This window comes from Dermacentor albipictus, chromosome 6, assembly GCF_038994185.2.
Source record: "Dermacentor albipictus isolate Rhodes 1998 colony chromosome 6, USDA_Dalb.pri_finalv2, whole genome shotgun sequence".
Lineage (NCBI taxonomy): Eukaryota > Metazoa > Arthropoda > Arachnida > Ixodida > Ixodidae > Dermacentor > Dermacentor albipictus.
The window spans coordinates 90,134,405-90,156,313 of record NC_091826.1 but is presented as its reverse complement, the minus strand read 5'-3'; the positions used below and the strand labels follow the sequence as shown (position 1 = coordinate 90,156,313).

At 44.7% G+C, this 21,909-nt stretch overlaps 2 protein-coding genes across 4 annotated transcripts in view; one reads left to right on the top strand and one right to left on the bottom strand.

The window, feature by feature from the left end:
- The window catches only part of LOC135912374 (uncharacterized), a 179,125-nt gene that overhangs the window by 149,959 nt on the left and 7,257 nt on the right, over positions 1–21,909 (bottom strand). The gene's annotated exons all lie outside the window — the stretch shown is intronic.
- Positions 1–21,909, top strand: part of LOC135912394 (uncharacterized) — a 34,214-nt gene that overhangs the window by 7,637 nt on the left and 4,668 nt on the right. For 2 of the 3 annotated variants that reach the window (XM_065444840.1, XM_065444839.1), the window contains exons 5-12: positions 776–900; positions 5,653–5,729; positions 6,768–6,848; positions 10,157–10,180; positions 14,587–14,672; positions 15,830–15,856; positions 17,000–17,023; positions 19,862–19,947. In XM_065444840.1, the coding sequence (XP_065300912.1) occupies positions 776–900; positions 5,653–5,729; positions 6,768–6,848; positions 10,157–10,180; positions 14,587–14,672; positions 15,830–15,856; positions 17,000–17,023; positions 19,862–19,940 (523 nt within the window). In that variant the 3' untranslated portion in view covers positions 19,941–19,947. The remainder of the gene's footprint in view (positions 1–775; positions 901–5,652; positions 5,730–6,767; positions 6,849–10,156; positions 10,181–14,586; positions 14,673–15,829; positions 15,857–16,999; positions 17,024–19,861; positions 19,948–21,909) is intronic. The other variant, XM_065444841.1, reaches the window with a different exon arrangement.

The following is a 21,909-nucleotide window of genomic DNA, read 5'->3' as shown; positions in this document are numbered from 1 at the left end:
AGAACGACAGCAAAGCCATTTCTCGACGTAACGTCGGAAGACGCAGACAAATGGTTTGTGTAGTCCCCTTACATTGACATTGGGGTGCAATTCAAGCCACGAAGGCTTAGCTGCTTTACTCTCGCCATAAATAACATCTAAAGACACGCTTTCACCTTTAAATAATTGTGGCTATGTAGTTTGTAACTTTTTGGTGTTTCAATATTTGTCTCCCTTTCACGTTCTTCGAATCATGCCATCTAATGTAAGAAGTGCCGCGCGTTATTGGCATGACATGCTTGCTTTAGTTAAAGCGGTTCGCTCCCTATTTGCCACCTTCTGTACTCTTTAGCTTAGCATAAGTTAATTAAGCCGCGACACACTCTTTAAATAACATTTTTTTTCTGGATTGCGTTAAATCATTCGCATCTGAAATTGTTGACACGGCTTCCGCATGCGATAAGCGAAAACGGTCGCGTAAAACTAGCACGATATGCGAGACACGGCATTCAATTGTTGTGTATGCACGTATGTCATAAATCACACGTGTTCTTTTTTGCGTCGCAAAAACGTTTTACTTGCGGTACCGCACCATGAAAATTCAAGTGATAAATTTACTGCAATAGTGCATGCTCCATTGTTATCCAATCTATTGGCGCCATTGTTGTCTAGGGCGACCTTTAAGACGAATAATCAAAGCTTTCAATGTCTTTTCCGACAATGAGTTCTCAGTTAAAGGCATGTGTAACTAGCTTACTTCTGGTTTGCGGTAACATCCGGCGTATATTAATTTCAGGCATCATCCTTCTTTCGCCGTCGAGGCAAGCAGAACTTCGAAGGACTGCGTTCTGATCAACGCCGAGCTCAAGTTACCGTCATGCAAGAGCTTCTGCCCAGGAGCATCCGCCACACAAACTACAGGTACGGATATGGCGTGTACACGGCTGACTGCTAGAATGTTGGTTGCGTTGCACTCGTAAACACCCTCGAGGCAGTTGCAGTTCTAACTGTGCTTTAAAATAAACATCTTAGCGTCGTCTTTCTCTAAACACGCCCTAACTTCTCTCTCCACAAACAAATATTGCAGGCCTTAGTCGACGATCCACCGATATGCTAAGTAGTCCTTGCTGATTTAAATGCTCACAACTCTTCTTGCGCGGATTCTGTGTGCAAATTGATAATGATGATGAAAACGTTTTATTGAAAGAAAAAAAAGGGAGAGGGGAGTTAGGAGAAGGGTGGTCAAATTCCTATTTCTGAATTCCGTTGGCTAAGGCCGCCGCCCTAGCTCTTTGCACGAGGGCTCCCTGGTCCTTGAGGGTTGAGCTGGACAGGGCTGCCTCCCATCCTTCCCACGTTGGCTGTTTTATACTTTCTAAGAGACTATTAGCCTGGCAGGCCCATACCATATGGTACAAATCTGCCTTCTGCCCGCAGAATTTACACTCGGCCGAAAAAGATTGTGGCTCAATAGCATGTAGCTTCACTGGGTTATTAAATGACAGGGTTTGTAACCTTCGTAAATGGCATTCCTCTGATTTGTCTAATCCCTTAACTGGGCCCGGGTATTTTCGTCGCGATAAGCGCAAGTGTTGTAATACGTCTGCATAAGTTATTAATGGCACTGGGAAGTCCGAGCCTTCGGGGAGGGAGGAGGAGGGACCCCGGGGGAGAAAAGCTCGGGCGGCAGCATGTGCACGCTCGTTTCCCTCTACACCCTCATGACCTGGCACCCAAATCAGCTCTTTGCACGAAGCGAAGACCCCAGATTGTTTGCGGATCCTGCAAGCTAGCGGTGCAATTCGGCCCCGCGTGTAATTTCTATATTCAGTTTGCGAGTTAATGATGTATTCTGAACTTGGATGCGAAGCCGCCATGGGGATCGCCGCCTCTTGCAATTCTGCAATTTCCCCGTGTGCCGAGGTCGCAGTCCCTTTCCTTGGACTGATGCTGACTGGCGAATTGCGGAAGTCGCCATTGGATGCATTGTAATTCCAGGAGGAGGGGCTAGGTAGATCGTAGTAGCATGTGACATCGGGTGGCCATTTATGTAGCAAACGATTAACGTAGTGCATAATATTGTCGCGTTTTGCAGAAGCACGACGGTACACCTGCATACGACTTCAAAGAAAAGAATTTCATACAGTCGGCGTACTTTTTATTGCTTATAAAAAGATGCACCCTACGCTGCTTTATGTTAAGCACTATGAAAAGCAGGCTTCCCTTCAAGCAATACAAAAATAAAAAATAAAGTTAATTTCAGAGCGCTGTAGCGGCTATACAGTCATATCCAGAAAGGAAGTGTTCAGCGTTCGTACAAGCTGCCTGCTGCTCACTTGTACCGTATGCATATATATATATATATATATATATATATATATATATATATATATATATATATATATATATATATACATATATATATGTGTGTGTGTGTGTGTGTTTGTGTGTGTGTGTGTGTCTGTGTGAATACGGTACAAGTGAGTAGCAGGCAGCTTGTCTCAACCAGAGCAGCTCAGGCAATCTCGAGCTCGCGCCTCCCGGACGACTGGCGGTGTGTCTGCAGCGCTGGGCATTCCTCTTCATTACAATAGCCCCCCATAGGAAAAGAAGCCATCCTGGCGACTCATGGTGAACACACAATCATGGGGTCGCAATGCGGCTTCAGGCGTTGTACGTGGACGCTTTCACGACCGCGACAGCGTCGGTCCGTAGGTGGCCTGACAGGTTCGACAATATAGGTCACAGGTGATGTCTGCGCGACACGACAGTAGAGTCCTTGATATTTGGACACAAGCTTGGATGACAGTCCTGCAGGAACAGCGGGAACCTAAAGCCACACAAGGGAGTACGGAAGAAAGTGACAATGCGGGTGATCACCGCCATGTCGAGACTTTCGTTGCCATTGGTCGACGGCTGTAAAGGAACGGGCGAGCTCACGGCATTCCTCTGCGCAGCGGGCAGCTTCAGAGATTGACGTACATTCGGATGAGTCGGGTCTGTACAGAAGAATGGTGTCGAGGGTAGTCGAAGGTTCGCGGCCATACAAGAAGAAGAATGGGGAGACGTTTGTGGTCGCCTGTGGTGCAGTGTTGTAGGCGAACGTGATGAAAGGCAAAATGAGGTCCCAATCAGTGTGATCAGAGGCGACGTATTTGGAGAGCATGTAGCCAAGGGTGTGGCTAAATCTTTCCGTCAGACCATTAGTTTGAGGATGGTAGGCGGTGATGGTGCGATGAAAGATGCGATATTCAGCAAGGAGCGCGTTTACGACTTTGAAGAGGAAGACATGTCCTCTATCACTCAGAAGTTCGCGAGGTGCACCGTGATGGTGAATAAGGTTTTTCAGGAGGAAGGATGCTATATCACGGGCGGCGGCAGCAGGCAGAGCGGCTTTTTCTACACATCGCGTCAAATGGTTGATGGCGATGACTATCCAGTGGTTTCCAGAAGCCATGCTCGGAAGAGGTCCATTCAGGTGAATGCCAATGCGATCGAAGGGCCTGGCAGGACACGGGATTGGCTGGAGTGGACTAGAAACATGCTGAGCAGGAACCTTGCGGCGTTGGCACGGAGGGCACGACTGAATGTACTTGCACACAAAGGTGTACATGCCACGCCAATGAAACCTGGAGCGAAGCCGGGTGTACGTCTTGAAGACACCCGCATGTGCACACTGCGGGTGAGTATGGAAGGCAGAACATATTTCACGACTAAATGTCGAGGTATGACCAGCAACCACTTGCGGACATCAGAGACGTAATTCCGCCGATAGAGAAGTCCATCCCGAATTTCAAGGTGAGATGCTTAGCGGCGCAAAGCTCGAGAGGGTGAAGGAACATTTGACGGGTTTGAAAGGAAGCGATTAAGAGTACTAATCCAGGCATCCTTGCGTCGCTCCGAAGCCATGTCACAGCCCGCTGAGAACGAGGCAGGCATCGCTTTCGGTTGACACGGGCGAACGGGAAAGCGCGTCGGCATCGGTGTGGCGGCGGCAAGACCTGTAGACAACGCGCACGTTGAAATCTTCCAACCGCAAAGCCCAGCGAGCTAATCGACCTGAACCCGCCGTGGTTGCTCAGTGGCTATGGTGTTGGACTGCTGAGCAAGAGGCCGCGGGATCGAATGCCGGCCACGGCGGCCGCATTTAGGTGGGGGCGAAATGCGAAAACACCCGTGTACTTAGATTTAGGTGCACGTTAAAGAACTCCACTGGGCCCGAATTTCCCGTGTCCCACCACTAGTGCTTGCCTCATATACACAGATCGTGGTTTGAACACGTGAAACTCCATATTTAGTTTTTATTAAATGTTAATTAAAGTGCATCAAGGTTGATTGAAGTGGAATAATGTGTATTAAAGCGGATAAGGTTGCTACATATTAGAGAAAGGTGGATTTAGGTGGACTTGTGAAGGACACGCGACAATGTATGACGTCACGTATTATGGACCTAGCCAATTAATTGGACAAGTCAAAAGTTATTTCTCGTTCAAATACCATGCGGATACTTACCCGATTGTCAGTTTTTATTAGCGTTTGGAATCCCGCGGCGTTCCCTGTATAGTAGCCTGGCTTGAAGGCATTTTTGCCATTGATATTCTCAATTCAAGATAAGGACTCAGTTCGGGAGATCTGTGGGCCAAGAAGGCCTTTCTGTGTTTGATTGAGTGAGTCCGAGTGGGCATGTCTGAGCAGAATTTGCGTGGGTCTGATTTCGAGTGAGCACCAAGCGAAAAATATCAATTTTGAGTGAGTCTGAGTGATTTCCGTATATTTTGCCGAGCAATGGTCAAGCGTCTAAATGGAAAGACGAGTGGCAGGCTTTGACCATACAAGTGGCACTAGAGAATCAGTGTTGTGAACGAAGCTCGCGGGTCGACAAAATGTTTGTTTGAAATTGTAGAACACGGGACGTAAGAGCAGGTTCGTAGCCTTTCCCGCGTGAGAGTGAATGAGGCCGGATATTTTTTTTTTTCTAGCTAAGGACGAGGGTGATGGAGGGCTGCCATGTTTTTCAACTTGAGGGTTAGGAGGGTACTTGTGTCGTGATGATGAGGGAGCAAAACGAAAAATGACCGCAGTTACCCGCCTCTGCTCACCGCACACAATAGTTGCCTTTCAGCCGACGACGTCTCGGATAAAATGGTGTCTGATAATGTTTGTAATCTTTGAGTAGGTCATTTTATACTACATTGCGCGTTGCCTTTTCTTCTGCGGCTAAGATATACGATTGCTTCGGTAATTCATGACGATAAAGGCAGATGTAGCTTACTAAATCAAGCCACATGAACTTTTGAAGCATGAAAATCTGAGAAACGCTGCACATATCAAAAACAGCCATTCTCAAAACAAGAACTGACCATGCAAATGTGAGACACACCGTTCAGTCCCACACTAAGCGTGTTATGCCACTTAACAGGTTTGTTTTCTAACTTGCAAAAGAATGTTGCTGACGCTACTGCCATGAAACATTCAGTTTGTAATGCACGTTTGCCAGCTGCTCAAATTAATGCAGTGACTCTTATCTGAAACAACATGTACGAACTAAAGTCATGATACTGAATGTAGTTTCAGGTCTCACTAAATGGCAACTGCAACAAACCTACTTCCGTTTTTGTGCCTACAAAATGAATGTACAATATTTTCGTGTGTTATCTCCATTCTTACACACAGGTGTGCTGGTCAACGTTGAGCCAAGCAAGCACTACACAAACACTAGTACGCGGGAGTATTCACCACACAAACTGCAGGTGCGTACGCATCGTACTCCGCTGACTGCACGAATAACCTTTTTTTTCTGTGCACTATGTAGTCTTAACTGCTATAGCGTTGCGCTGCTAAGCACGAGGTCGCGGGATCAAATCCCTGTTATGGCAGCCATATTTCGATGGGGGCTGAACGCAAGAATGCCTGTGCACTGAGCATTCGGAGCTCTTTAAAAAACGGTCGAAATTATTCTGAAGTCCTCCACTACGGCATATAAACAATAATCACATCGCGATTTTGCCACGTAAAGCCCCAGAATAACTCTCGCATTTAATGGGATTGGCATTTACGCACCTTAACGACAGACCGTCTTTCGGCAGACGCCATTACCAAGCTTAACGACAGATGCTCTTCCCGCAGACACCATTATTTACAATCTATAGTGGGCGAAGTCACTCAAGAATAGTAATATCGATAATACGTTATGATGTTCACTGGCATCCCCCTTTAAACCGGCTGGAGACATGTATTCATCTAATGTGCTTGATTCATTCACGTTTTGCTACATATGTGGCCATATAACCTACTCTCGGAATAGCCTCGATCTTAACTCTTGTATTTTAAGCGTATATCACCGCATTGTACCATTACCTACGCTTCAATATAGACGCATGCCCCATACCGCCAACACAGACCACACCATGTGCACTTCCGCACGCTACAAAGAAAGCTTCCCTAAACGCGGCCGCCAAACTACAGCCAGTTTTGTTCAGCTAGTATTGCATAATTAGTGTTCGGCAGCAATAAGTAAACAATTTCACAACACACATACATCTTAACCATAGGAAAGTAGATGTTTTACATTACGGCTACCATTATAGTCCTTTAGAATATCATGACGTCACTGCACCCTCGAGTGATGTTTATGGAGAAATATCTTTATTTTCATTATACTGTGTGCCAGTCGAGCTTTTAATAAATGGCGGATACAATAAAATAACGTAGGTTAAAGTGTCAAAAAGAATATACAGTACTTTGGTGATTTGACCCTCTATTTCTCTTTTCATTCCATTATGCAAAAGAGCAAGGACGCTCCGTTTGAGTTCTGTATGACGCCGAGCTTAACGGCTTCTCCACAGGAGCCTTCGCTACATAAACTGCAGGTATGAACATGGATCACTTTGCTTAGTGCATAACCTTTCCTTTGTGTGTGCAATCATTTCCTTTACGTACGTTAGTGATCTCATGTACGAGATTACTGTAGAACGATCGACATTTGAGCGAGTTAGTACTGGTTGAACATCTTGAAGGGGCAGCGCAATATGGTGAAGACACAAGGCAGAAGCACACAGGACAGCGCTGTCCTGTGTATTCCTGCCTTCTGTCTTCGTCATATTGCGCTGCCCCTTCGAGACGTCCATAGGAGATTACGCCCGCCTGCATGTTACTGAGCATTATTTGGCTCGAATGTTCGGGAAACCTTGTCCGCAAATCGCGAACGTTGTCCTACCATGACGAACGAAAGTTGCAAAGCCCCTTTATTAATTTTATTTTACATTGGATGCTATGATCCTTTGAATCTTGCCGGTCAGTGCGCATCATGTTTACATAGATGGTGTTGCCTGCAGATGTGGCGCATATTCATCCGCGATGCTTCCCGCAATGCGCGTATATTGTTTACGTTCTGCTTGGGCGAGCACGCTTGTGGATTTTATTGCGACAGAAATTATATGGCCTTACAGGCACGTTCACATCTCCACCGTCAGCGTTGTCGTGCGCTGGCCATGGACAGCGCATGCGCGGATCGAACGCGAAGGGTTAGACAATCTCCCGACACGTGTAGTTTGTTTGCCTGCAAAAGTGACGAAGCGAAGTGGACGCACCGTCGACGGTACGCCCTATCTCCTCGGTGGCTGAGCCCGAGCAGCTTTCATGCTTCCTCTGCTGGCACGACCACAGTTCGCCCCGAACACTATAAGGACATTCCTGTTTAGCTACTCTGCGTACGCACTGGTCTTAGCGGAACGAACAGTAAGGACCAAGCTAGCGTTGTCAAATAATTCTTGTGGAATCTCATTCAAAGAAAGGTAGGCGTTCCATGTATTACTGGCACTCTTCGAGCAGCCCAAGTTAGTGGAAACTGGACCGAAATGTGACGAAATGAAGTTTGCAGATGAGCGAGGAAGCAATAAGTATAGGTCAGTTTGAGGACGTCTTTATAAAGAAAAGACGTACTGGCAATTGCAGCTCACACTGCAGCTCGTAAAGTATTTTGTTTCATTTTACTTTTCAGTCGTGGTTGCTATCATGCCGAAAACCCAGGAGCATTTGGTTCAGTTGCGTCACGACTGATGTGTAGTGTGCAGATGCGTAATGCCTTTAAATGAACACATACAGCATCCCATTCACTACTTAGTTCAATATTACCACGTATACCAGATGCATTGGTGGGATGTCCCCCTGAATAGGCTGGCAGTATTACGAAGGGCGGCTGCCAGTGCCATCCACTTAGCTGTGACGTAGGGTAGGCCACTGTAATATGCATTGCCATAGGGAACGAGGCAGTCCGTATGTGGCAGCGACTCTGCATCCTGTAAGGAGGCTGAGCAAGGCTCCCATTAGCCTCAGCTTCTGTGAACAAGGAAGGCCACTCGGAGCTTCGTGCTGAGCCGCCCAATCTACGCCGCAGGTGGCTTTGACGGCGAAGCGCACTTGACGGTGTGGCCTGGTGTAATCATTTAAGCTCAACGAATAATTTAGCAGCGAGTGCATAAAAATAATCATAAAACTAGAAATAATATTGTAATTAGTGTTTGGTGGAATAGGTTGAACTGTTTTACTCGTAGATGACTTCCTGTTAGACAGATCATTTTTTTCGTGCGACGTAATTGCAGAAAACCTCGTAGGCTTTAAAATATGTCCAAGGTAAAAAAAAAAAACCTTCACTAGTGTATTTACAGACACTGATAGATTTCTTTTTGTTTTCCAGTGTTCGAACTCGCGCAAATTTATTAGGTTTTAACAAGATTGACAAGAATACTATATGTCGTGGAGTTTGTTAGCAGAAGTCATGAAGAGCGAACAGTGCAGTCCGTTCTCTAATTTAACTATGCCGATATCTTGCACAGTCCGTTATCATAAGTGATTGCAGCATCAGACCATCCCGATGTGATAATATCGATCCCTCAGACAGCTATAATGGCATTAATAAGCACGACATGCTGAGTATGTCCGACTCCGACATTAAGATATGCAAAAATCATCACTGAGATTTTTTTTTTGACGTCTTTGCACCGATCATAGAGGCTCCAACGGGAGTGACCACCGGAGGTAAGTACCTTAGTCGCGTGTCCGACCTGCGAATTTCTCTTTATGTATTCATTTTAAAATTTTAAAGCTTTTTAACTCAGTATTTAAAAGGCAAATAAATACATTCACCTGTCCAGCAGCTACACAGTTCCTAACGGTCGTTCACACTTTTGCCATTATACCAGGAAAAGCAGGAAATGTTTATTTATATTCCTGGATTTTAGCGAAGATTTCTGCCTTGTTTCAAATTCTAATGTTATTCAGAAGGGTTTATGTCCTCCCCATTTTCTAGTTAATTGAGTTACAGCATACTTAACTAACCGAGCGCAGTTTGTTGTTATCGATCAACAGTTTTGCGTGTCTCATTTATTGCCCGTTTCATCGGATAATGATTCTTCTACGACCCTTATAATAATTTTACATTTTATTTGTGACATTCTTAACTTAGTTGAACACTTTCAAGTCCAAATGCAAGTGAGGTTGTTTGCGGATGTCTACACTTTGTTCACTGAAACCACTGCCACCAATGAACAGTTACTTTTAGTACAGCATTCCGTGTCTTGAACTCAATCAGCTTGACGAATACAAGTGGTCAAAGTGTAACTATAGTAAGTTCAAAGTCGCATATGTCTAATATTTGCGACTCAGCGTTAGGTAAACTTTGTCTTCGAAGGCACGAGCTAAAACATGCGCCATATAAACTAAACATTTAGCTCGTTGAACCATTAGCAGACGTAAATTGGATTGCGCATGCATTATTTAGGACCCTTACACAAAAACTAGCATTTACCCAATCGAGATCATACAGCGCAATGATGTTCGTCTTATCAAAATATCACCAAACAGGCTCTCCCACACCACTTATGAAAGAACACGGAGTCCCAGCGCTTCAAGCAAGGCGTAAAATTTAGAGGAAAAATCCCCGTCTAACTAAAAACCACCAGCTTTACCTAAAGCCTATACCTGCGACACAAACGCGGAATCACAACGGCCACTCCAACTCCACACAACTAACTACATACAGCCAGAACAGCATCCAGAAGCAAAAAACGCTAAAGATGTTCGATTCAGACATTAGGATATGCGAGAAATATGTCTGATACCTTTTCTTACTCTGGTCTTGTTTATTTTTTTTTTTTTGCTGTCTTCGCATTCATCATAGTCACGAAGACGGCTGTCCGCACAAGTAAGTACCTTGGCATGAGTGCCCGACCACCAAATTTCTCTTTCTACTCGTATATTAGGGAATCTTTAGTTCCGCCTATTCCAATACATGTAAAAGACAGAAATTATTTTTTGAGACTTTTTGGCTGACTATAAGGAAATCCGCTGCACTTGAGAGAGAAAAATGTCAATTCAGGTCACTGCAGGAAGCGTAATGTTGATTTATGGCCTGAAGTTGGTTGCAAGAATTGCCGAGAATTGGTGTTTGGGGGCGAGAAATGAAGCACGAAGTATACAAATGTGCACATCGGCACCTAGAACAGGCAATCTCAGTTGAGTGAATCGCATAGGTAAGAACACCCAAAGGAGTCGAATCTGATATAAAAGTTGGTATCTCACTCGGCATAGTTCCTATGTTTATGGTTTTGCCAAATTGCGCCACATATATTACATCAGTCTAGCCCTATTCAGGTTAACTATTAAGTGCAATACGGAAAATCGCCATATATTTTTCATTGCCGAGGTAGAGAACTGGAAAAATGATAGTATTGCTTTTTGAAAATTCTTATTTTCAGCAAATGTCATAAAGTATTTGACGGCTTTAATCAGAAATTCGCTAGCAGCAATCACTAGATTTTATCTTTCCGTTTTCACAGCAGCAAAACTGATAAACTATTATGCAGAGGACAGCGAGAAAAGCGATTTCTTCTTTACCGTGTCTTTATATAGGAACCCTCGACCTAAAGCTTTCTGTTGATATATGAGCTTCAGATAAAATTACCGTGAACTTCCGATATTCGTAACAATAGAGGTGCAGTGCATGCGTAGTGACACCGAGCAATTTTAGACATTGCCCATTCAGCATCCTATAGATCTTCACGGCAATGCACCAGGGCAAATGAAAGGACCCATGCTTGTATGTGCAAAGAGCAAGGCGCTATAGACCAGGGCAAAGAAGAACACAAAGAACAGGACCGGCATCGGTCCTGTCGTTTGTGGTCTTCTGTCCTGTGGCGCCGGTCCTGACGTTTGTGTTCGTCTTCTGTCCTGGTCTATTGCGCCTTGCTCTTTGCACATTCACGTATGAACCAACTAGCACAAGCAAGAGCCTTACTTGACCTAATATAGAAGAAATTATACCTCATTATATAGGCCGACTTTCAACCAGTTTCAACTAACAGCACCGAGAGAGTAATCAGCTCTGACAACGGGTGTAGTTAGAGCATTTACTCGTAACATTTGGGCTGCCTCAAAACAATGGTTTCTTCACGGATCAGCGGCTGAGTCGCACAATGCGCGCAAATTACTTTGTACCACCCTCCCCACCTCCCGCAAAGGCTTCATTGATTTGAACAGTCGCTAGATTTAGTTCGTAAAACGTTTTATTACAATTGGCGTAGGAAGGGTGTTGGGAGAGCGATTGCCATTAGTCTCTCTGCACGCGCAGCGTTCGGTGTGGCCGCAAAGAGGGAGAAGGAGTGATTATACGGGCGCGCAGCTTGACCGGGCTTGCCCATTCTTGTATGCGTGTCTTCTCGGTGTTTGTGTCTACATATGTGGATTTCCGGGCACACAGACAGCGTGCATGCGTGTAAATGTGCCCTAATCACCCCGTCGGCAGTTGAAAATACACATAGCTATTAGGTGCGAAACAACATCGTCCTCGATATAAAACCTATCTTGCCTACAATGCTGCTTTCTTTAAGCTCCCCTTATATTTAGGGAGAAAAGTCTTTAAAAATGTCCTCCTATTCCACCTATTCCGTTATCTAAACACCTATTCCGGTCCACCTATTCCGTTATCTAAACAAACTCATACTGTCACTGAGGAATGCGTTCCCATATAAGGTATGGCAGTCCCGTCCCGTCTGGCTTATAGTGTGTAGTATTTATTACAGATGGGCAGACTCGAGAGAGGGAGGTAAAACATCTTTATTGAAAAGTCCCTGATGTTGGAAGAGAGAACGGAGAGGCTGGGAAGGTAGCCCCGTAATTCTTCCCTTATGATCAGAGGCAGGCCGGGGGGGGGGGGGGGGGTATGCTGTAAGGGTCCAACTAGTGGCCTGTCCATTTTGGCCGCTGCTGATTGGATGCAGCTGTACGAGAGAGGAGGAGACGAGCGGCCCTAGCCAATAAGCAGCGGCAGAAATGGGTAGTCTACTAGCTGGACTCTTACATAATACAATAACCCCCACCCCCACGCCTTGAACCGTTTCAGCCTCCTCCACCAGCCGGACATCCCAGAGCTGGTCTTCTGGGCATTCGCTGAGCAGTCCAGCCTCGCACGGCTCAGGGGTTTTTATTTTAGCATTGTGGTTTATGCTGCGTCTCATATTGTTTGTAGCTGATGCGCATGTCCATATAATGTGAAGGAGGTCTGCACGTGGTGCACTGCATGTCTTACAGTGCGATGAGTGTGCTTCTGGGTGTGTTCGTTGCATCAGTAGTGGCGTCGGGAAGATGCTTGTTTGTCGAAGTCTTCACGTAGTCACTTGGTGTTTGTTTAATGCGAGCATTTCTGTAGTATTCGAGGATTTCTCCCTAAGTAGTCATTTCTTCGTATTGAGAAGCTGGTATTTCTTGATCTGGTTCTGGGGAACGCAGTTCTGTTTGAGAATTTGTCTAAACTACTCGGCATTCAACAAGGGCGGTGTTCTTTTTTGCTTTGTTTGGTCTGTGTGTGTGTCTTTCGCAAACTAGTCCGTTGTTTCTTCTAACGATTTAGGAAGCGTCCCATCTCAGTATTTTTTTTAAGCACCGAAAACTACGCACGACAAATGGGGGCGGTTTCGGCTACTCCTTACTGCGCTGTGGCCTGTGGCTTGTACTAAACCAGATACAAATATAAAGAGAAATGAAGATTTCTGTAGCCACTGCATCGTGCCTCGTCACTCGTCATCGAACCGAGGTTTTGGCGCGTAATAACACAAGTATTTTAAAACTTCCTGAAGCTGTTTCCTTTGTGGTCTTGTCTGACAATTGCGCAAGACCAGAGCCTGTGCAGCCTGTGATGTGCATCGCATTCCCCTGTAGTGCTCGGAATCTTGCATTCGCCAAACATATTACTGCCTGAACGCTACGCTGCGTGAGCACACCAAAACTCTAACACATACCGTGTGTTATATAATAGCGCATTTTGCCGACAGCGCAATTCTAGTGGTTGAGCCGGATTAATCAATGAAGCGGACATTGCTTGCAGAAGCAATCGAATATATTGACTGAATACCTAGAATAACATTCCCATTTAAAATATTTTTTCTAGCGAAAATATTGCCATTTACGAATTGGGATTACTGAGTTCGCAAAGCATTACACTTGGAACGAATATTCAAGGCCACACCATTTCTGAGGTATCCCCGAAATGCGCGATAAGAATACGTGGGCGCTCCTGTTACTTTTATGCTTGAGTGCACCAAACGGCTGTGTAATCCTTCGACATCGTTTTAAGCGACTATGCATTGAAAATACGCCTGCTGCAAGCGAATAATTAAAAAGGGGTTAATATTTGTTTATTAGCTGTTTATGCATCTTGCTTTGCCGTGAGCGTAATTCCCGCTGCGTAGAGTTTTCCAGCTCAAAGAACTGCAATTATCTGCAACTAGTGATTTTTTAAAGTATTGTGCGATTGAAAAATAAAACACGCTGTATCGCCGGCTGTAATCTTAACTTGCATTTTAAATTATAGTTATGCAGCAAGAGGTTGCCAGACGCTTCGGTGTAATTCGTCGCTACCTCGACGTGAACGTAAGAACCCGATGTTATCCGTACCGAACGAGAGGTAATGCACGACATGGCGATGTCCTCATGGCGCATGCGCACAGTCCTTGTGCATTTATTTTGCAATTCTGTTTATAGAGCGATCGCTTACCTATAGAATCAGTGCACTCGTCCTGTTTCCCATCTTCGCCTGAAACTTCATTCTAAGCGCCTTTCTGAAAACATGAGTGAGCACTCATGAGTGAGACGTATTTAATGCAAGCGAGAAAAAGTTAACAGTACTCCTTTCAGTTTCAGAAGACAAATTCATTTTGCAGAATAGTACTTGCTTACTTGCTGTTCCCGAGCTAACATCGTCAAGAATAACGTCACCATTTGTTTTAGCGCCGTTTAGGAACACAAATTCTGGTCTTCAGTGTTTCCATGCGAAGTTCCGTCTTAATGAATAGTGACTCTTAAGAACCTGGTGTACAGTCGCGCGGAGAACGACATGGTGTCAGCAAGAAATTCAATCTTTTTTTTCTTTTCTTTTTTTTGCACAGCTCCGCAACGTAATCGGTTAAGCGCAATGCATGGTTCATACACAAGCACATAGGTGCTACAACTCTGGGAAAGAAATGGTCTGGAAACATTCTATCGCAACTTAGGTGGCAATTGAAAGGATCGCATCGAAATTCCGCACGCATTTTTCTCTCCATTTATTTTCTACAGAATGTCCGCTACAGCTGTGTGCTGTGCCACGTCGAGCTCCACGCAGCTTCCAGATCAAGAGAGACTGTTCACCACATAAACTACAGGTATGTGCATGGCGTGGTTCAGTGACTGCAAAAATAATGGTCCATCGCAGCTTCAAGATGTCTGTTCAAAAACAAGACGTAGCGGCAAATGCAAGTTACACTGCAGTTCATAAATAATCTTGTTCTATTTTATTTTTCAACCATTCCCACTTTTATTCACAAAACCCTCAAGCGTTTGGCTCAATTACATCACCACTGATGTGTAGTCTGCAGGAGCGTTATTCATTTAATAGACAATACAAAGTAATTTATTCTATAGTTACTTCAATATTACTGCGTATAGCAGATGCATTGGTGGGATGTTCCCCCTGAACAGGCTGGCAGTATCGCGAAGAGCGGCTGCCAGTGCAATACACCTAGCTGTGACGTAGGGTGGGCCACTGTAAGATGCATTGCCATAGGGAACAAGGCAGTCCGTATGTGGCAGCGACTGTGCATCCTGTAGAGAGGCTGCGCAAAGCTCCCATTGGCCTCAGCTTGTGAGAACAAGGAAGGCCACTCGGAGTTTCGTGCTGAGCCGCCCAATCTATGCCGCAAGTTGCTTTGACGGCGAAGCGCACTTATCGGGGTGGCCTGGTGTAATCACATAAGCTCAACGAATAATTTAGCAGCGAGTGCATAAAAACAATCCTAAACCTAGAAATAATATTGTAGTTAGTATTTGGTGGAATGGGTTAACCTGTTTTACTCGTAGATGACGTCCTGCTAGATAATTTTTTTCGTGCGACGTAATTGCAGAAAACCTCGTAGGCTGTTAAAAATATGTCCAAGGTAAAAAAAAAAAACGCTTCAGTAGTGTATTTACAGACACTGATAGATTTCTTTTTGTTTTCCAGTGCTCGAACTCGCGCAAGTTTATTAGCTTTTAATAAGATTGAAAAGAAAACTGTGTGTCGCGGAGTTTCTTAGCAGAGGTCATGGAGAGCGAACAATGCAGTCTGTTCTCTAATTTAACTATGCCGATATCTTGCACAGTCCGTTATCATAAGTGATTGCAGCATCAGACCATCCCGGTTTGATAATATCGATCTCTGAGACAACTATAATGGCATAAATAAGCACGACATGCCGAGTATGTCCGACTCCGACATTGATATGCGAGAATCATCACTGAGATTATAATTTTTTTTTTGACGTTGTCTCCGCACCGATCATAGATGCTCCAACGGGATTGGCCACCGGAGGTAAGTACCATAGTCGAGTGTCCGATCTGCGAATTTCTCTTCATGTATTCACTTTAAAATTCCTAAGCGCACTGTCGCAAACTTTTTAACTCAGTATTTAAAAGGCAAATAAATGCATTCCCCTCTCCAGCAGCTACACAGTTCCTAACGGTCGTTTACACTTTTGCCATTATACCAGGAAAAGCAGGAAATGTTTATTTATATTCCTGGATTTTAGCGAAGATTTCTGCCTTGTTTCAAATTCTAATGTTATTCAGAAGGGTTTATGTCCTCCCCATTTTCTAGTTAATTGAGTTACAGCATACTTAACTAACCGAGCGCAGTTTGTTGTTATCGATCAACAGTTTTGCGTGTCTCATTTATTGCCCGTTTCATCGGATAATGACCCTTCTCTCACCCTTATAACATTTTCACATTTTACTTATGACTTGTTAACTTAGTTGAACACTTTCAAGTCCAAATGCAAGTCAGGTTGTTCACTGAAACCACTCCCACCAATGAACAGTTACCTTTAGTACAGCATTCCGTGTCTTGAACTCAATCAGCTTGACGAATACAAGTGGTCAAAGTGTAATTATAGTAAGTTCAAAGTCGCAGATGTCTAATATTTGTGACTCAGCGTTACGTAAACTTTGTCTTCGAAGGCACGAGCTAAAACATGCACCGTCTAAACTAAACATTTAGCACGTTCAACCATAACCAGACCTAAATTGGGTTACGCGTGCATTATTTGGGACCCTTACGCAAAAACTAAGATTGACGCAGTCGAGATGATACAGCGCAATGATGTTCGTCTTATCAAAATATCGACAGACAGAGTCTCCCACACAACTTATGAAAGAACACAGCGTCCCAACGCTTCAAACAAGGCGTAAAATTTAGAGTAAAGTTCTCCATCTAACTAAAAACCACCAGCTTTACCTAACGCCTATAGCTGCGACACCAATGCGGCATCACAACGACCTTTTCAATCCACACAACTAACTCCATACAGCCAGAACAGCATCCAGAAGCACAAAATGTTAAAGATGTTCGACTCAGACATTAGGATATGCGAGAAATATGACTGATACCTTTTATTACTCTGGTCTTGTGTGTTTGTTTGTTTGTTTTCTTTTTTTGCTGTCTTCGCACTCATCATAGTCACGAAGACGGCTGTCCGCACAGGTAAGTACCTTGGCATGAGTGCCCGACCACCGAATTTCTCTTTCTACTCGTACATTAGGGAATCTTTAGCTCCGCCTATTCCAATACATGTAAAAGACAGAAATTATTTTCTGAGACTTTTTGGCTGACTATAAGGAAATCCCCTGCACTTGAGAGAAAAAATGTCAATTCAAGTCACTGAAGGAAGCGTAATGTTGATTTTTGGCCTGAAGTTGGTTGCAAAAATTGCCGAGAATTGGTGTTTGGGTGGGAGAAATGAAGCACGAAGTTTACAAATGTTGAACAGGCAATCTCAGTTGTGTGAATTGCATAGGTAAGAACACCCAAAGGAGTCGAATCTGATATAAAAATTGGTATCTCACTCCAGTTTGTTTCTATGTTTAAGGTTTTGCCGAATTGCGCCACATATATTACATCAGTCTAGCCGTATTCAGGTTAACTATAATATGCAATTTGGAAAATCGCGATACATTTTTTCATTGCCGAGTTACAGATTTGCAAAGTTGATAGTTTTGCTTTCTGAAAATTCTTATTATCAGCAACTATAATAAAATAATTCATGGCCATAATCAGAAATTCGCTACCAGCAATCACTAGATTTCATCTTTACGTTTTCGCAGCAGTAAAACTGATCAAATATACTGCAGAGGATAGCGAGAAAAGCGATTTCTGCTTTACCGTGTCTTTCGATAGGAACCCCGACCTAAAGCTTCCTGTTCATATACGAGCTTCATATAATATTACCGTGAACTCCCGATATTCATAACAATGGAGTGCATGCGTAGTGACACCGAGCAATTTTAGACATTGCCCATTCAGCATCCTATAGATCTTCACGGCAATGCACCAGGGCAAATGAAAGGACCCATGCTTGTATGTGCAAAGAGCAAGGCGCAATAGACCAGGGCAGAAGAAGAACACAAAGAACAGGCCCGGCACCGGTCCTGTAGTTTGTGGTCTTCTGTCCTGTGGCGCCGGTCCTGACGTTTGTGTTCGTCTTCAGTACTGGTCTATAGCGCCTTGCTCTTTGCACGTTCACGTATGAACCAACTAGCCCAAGCAAGAGCCTTACTTGACCTAATATAGAAGAAATTATACCTCAATATATAGGCCGACTTTCAGCCAGTTTCAACTAGCAGCACCGAGAGGATACTCAGTTCTGACAACGGGTGTAGTTAGGGTATTTACTCGTTACATTTGAGCTGCCTCAAAACAATAGTTTGTTCAAGGATGAGCGGCTAAGTCGCTCGAGGGGCACAAACCGCCTCGTACCCCCCTCCCCACCTCCCACAGAGGCTTCATTGATTTTAACAGGCGCCGAATCTAATTCGTAAAGCGCGAATTGTTACAGCGGGCGTTGGAACACTAATGGCAGAGCGATTGCCAATCTATGTGGCTACCCAGGAATTAGTGACCGTTCGTTTAGCTTCCTTTCTTTCGCCACCACGTGGCGTAGTGATCTTAAAGATTTCGAAAATCGCAGCATGACAGTTGTCATGACGCGCAACTAAAAAAAACACAAAACACAATAAAAAAGCACATTATATTGTACATCTCTTTTAGAAGGATCGCTTGGCTATAGAATCGGCGCACGCGTTCTGTTTAACATCTTCGCCTTAAACCCAACTTTAAGCGCCTTTCTTAAAGCATGAGTAAACGCGTATTTGTACCACGTACCTGATAGGGCGGAATAAAAGTTAACATTACTTCGTGCATGCCCTACAATCATTTCCCTCCCTGTCCTTGCTCCCAGAGTACACGATATACACCGACTCCCAAGCCGCCATTCGCCACATACAGAACCGCAGCCTACCCCATTCACTCCAACAAGAGGTCGAACGAGCGGTCTCCGTACTGCAACCTTCCGCCATTTTCCTCCGCTGGGTCCCTGGACAGTCGGGGATTGAAGGCAATGAGCTGGCCCATCAGCTCGCCCGTGACGTTTTTAACCGGGCACCGTTGATACCCTGGTCGGGGCCCTCGCAGGATTCTGGGGGACTCTCCCTGCGCCGCACTATCAAGGAAGTTTACCTCCAGCTCCGTCTCGACAAGCGCCTCTACCCTCCCCCTCATCCATCACTCACTGTGCCGGAGGCTCGCCTTCTGCGGCACATCCAAATGAATGCACTGGTTACCCCTTCCCGCCTCTTTCTCTATCGCTATCGCTCCGACGTCTCCTGTCCCAACTGCCCCTCTACTTATGCAGACCTATCCCATTGCCTATTCTACTGTCCGGCTGCTCAGCAATCAAGTTCCTATCCTCCCCCTTCGCCTTCCATCACCACCAGGCTCGACTGGCTAGGCGCTGAAGGTGAAGAACAGCGTCGACTGGCCACCCAGGCGGTCGATATGCTCGGCCTGTAATTTTTGGCTGAATAAAAGTCTTATAATACTACTACTATTTGACCTCTGTAGACGAATTCGTTTTTCTGAAGAGGACTTACTTACTGCTCCCGAGCCAACGTCGTGCAGAATAGCGTCACTATGTATTTTAGCATCGTTTAGGAATACAAATTCAGGTCTTCGATGTTCCCATGCGAAGTTCCCTCTGAATAAACAGTGACTCTTAACCAACTTATGTACACTCACGCGGAAAAGACCGTGGTGTCAGTGAAGAATTCAGTCTTCTTCTTTTTTTTTTAGCGCAGCTTCCTAAACAGCTTCCTAAAGCGTAATTCATTAAGTGCAGTCCGTCGGTGAAACACTAGCACATAGACGCTACTACTCTGGGACAAAATTGGCCTCCAAACATTCTATGGCGACTCTACAATTAGGTGGCAATCAAAAGTATCGTAATGAAATTTCCTACGCATTGTTTCTCACGATTTGTTTCCCCAGCATGTCTGATGCAGCCGTGTCCTGTGCCACGTCGAGCTCCATGGAGCTTCCACATCGAGAGAGACCGTTCACCACATAAACTGCAGGTATGTGCATGGCATGGTTCTGTCACTGCAAGAATATGGGGTCCGTAGCATTAACCTGTGAGTAAAGTTGGAGTTGATAAATTAATTTAGCTCGCTTGTTTAATTTAGAGTTCATCAAGGCAGCGGAAGTGAAAATTTCCGACGTATTCTTCCTCATAACTTCCACGTCACATCGAGCCGGCTGTTCACTGCAACAGTTACGTCCAACGTGTACGCTGTTTTCGAAATGTGGCCGTTGGCATTCTACAGCGCCAGCAAATATCAGACCTTTACGGCCATACGCCGTCATGCTTTTTGAAAAGGCGCTCGTCGCACCTGTTGCGCTACTCTTTTGAGATATGACAAAAAGAAAGCAATCTCCCATGTGGGAACACAACGGCATCAGGCTGGATATGGTTTTCCTAGACCGAAGGCATTACCGCTGCTCCCAATACGCGTCACAAAGTATCGATATTGAACGGGCTCCTTGCTTCTGAATTTTTCGTTAATTTTACAAGCGCAGAAAAACGGGAGACAAAGACGAGACGGAGGCACCACAAACGCTTGAATAAGACTGTAATTTGTTAAACGTAACGATAGTCAAGCAATAACTGAAAAAACGGACTGCATTTCTATCGCGCTTGTGTGTGTCCTTCATCCTATGGCTAAGATATTTCATGTCCTTGTCGTATCATGAGAAGCCAACAAACAAAGAAACCAATGAAAACAAGGGAAATTACTTGTACTTGCTAATATAATTAAAGAAATGATAAATTAATGGCAATGAAAGTGGATGAAAAAGGGCACCGCACGCGTATTGCGAAGACGTGTGATTGTTATCCACCTGCGGCAAGTTGTTTTTTCATCCACTTTCATTGTCATTAATTTATCATTTCTTTAATTCGGTTAGTAAGTACAAGTAATTCCCCGTTTTTCCTTGGTGTCCTTGTTGGCTTCTCATTATATGATGAATAAAAATCGGGCCCCTCGCTTAACCGCTTTCTTCTCCTTCTTATGTAACGAGGGCCTCGAATCCGGCAACATTGATACCTTCAGGTAGTATGTGTGGGTTTTTCGACCAGTTGCCTTCACCCAGAAAGATCACGTACTCGTGACGCCTGTGGCAGAAAGGATCATCTGCCACCGAGGTTAGTGAGTGGTGGCGCTGGCTAACACTCTCAAGGTTAGTTCTAGTAGTAACACAAATACCCAAGAAAGTGGATGGGGAAACCGCGCCGTGGTTGGTTAGAGCATCGCACACGCAATGCGAAGACGTGGGATCGTTCCCCATTTGCGGCAAGTTGTTTTTTCATCCACTTTCGTGGCCATTAATTTATGATTTCTTTAATTCAATTAGTAAGTACAAGTAGTTTCCCCGTTTTTCTTTGGTGTCATTGTTTCTTGGCTTCTCATTATATGATGAATAAAAATCGGGCCCCTCGGTTAACCCCCCTTTCTTCTCGCTCTTACATAACGAGAGTCTCGAATCCGGCAACATTGATTCCTTGAGGTAGCATGTGCGGGCTTTTTGACCAGTTGCCTTCACCCAGAGAGATCACGTACTCGTGACGCCTGCGGCACAAAGGATGTTCCACATCCGCCACCGAGGTTAGTGGGCAAAAATGCCCGCTCATCGGAGGGTGGAGGCGTGTTTACTTATCTCCTTTGCTTTGATGCTGGCCACTTGGTGGTTGACATCTCCGGGAGACCTCCCTAATCGCTATGCGAAATCAACGCAGTTCTCTGAATCGCCTCAGCGCGTGAAGTCTAAGCGAAGCGGAGCCGTGGTGGCTCACACGGTACCGTCCGTTTACTCCCGTTTGATGGCTTTCGTCATGGGAAATTTACATGAAGTTTCAACAAAGCTGACAGTATTAACATGGGAGGATACTTTGAAATAAATATGACCAATGCAACACCTTTCATTCTGATACACAACAGAAGTATTGAAAAAAAAATACTTTCAAATACTGCTTTTTTTAC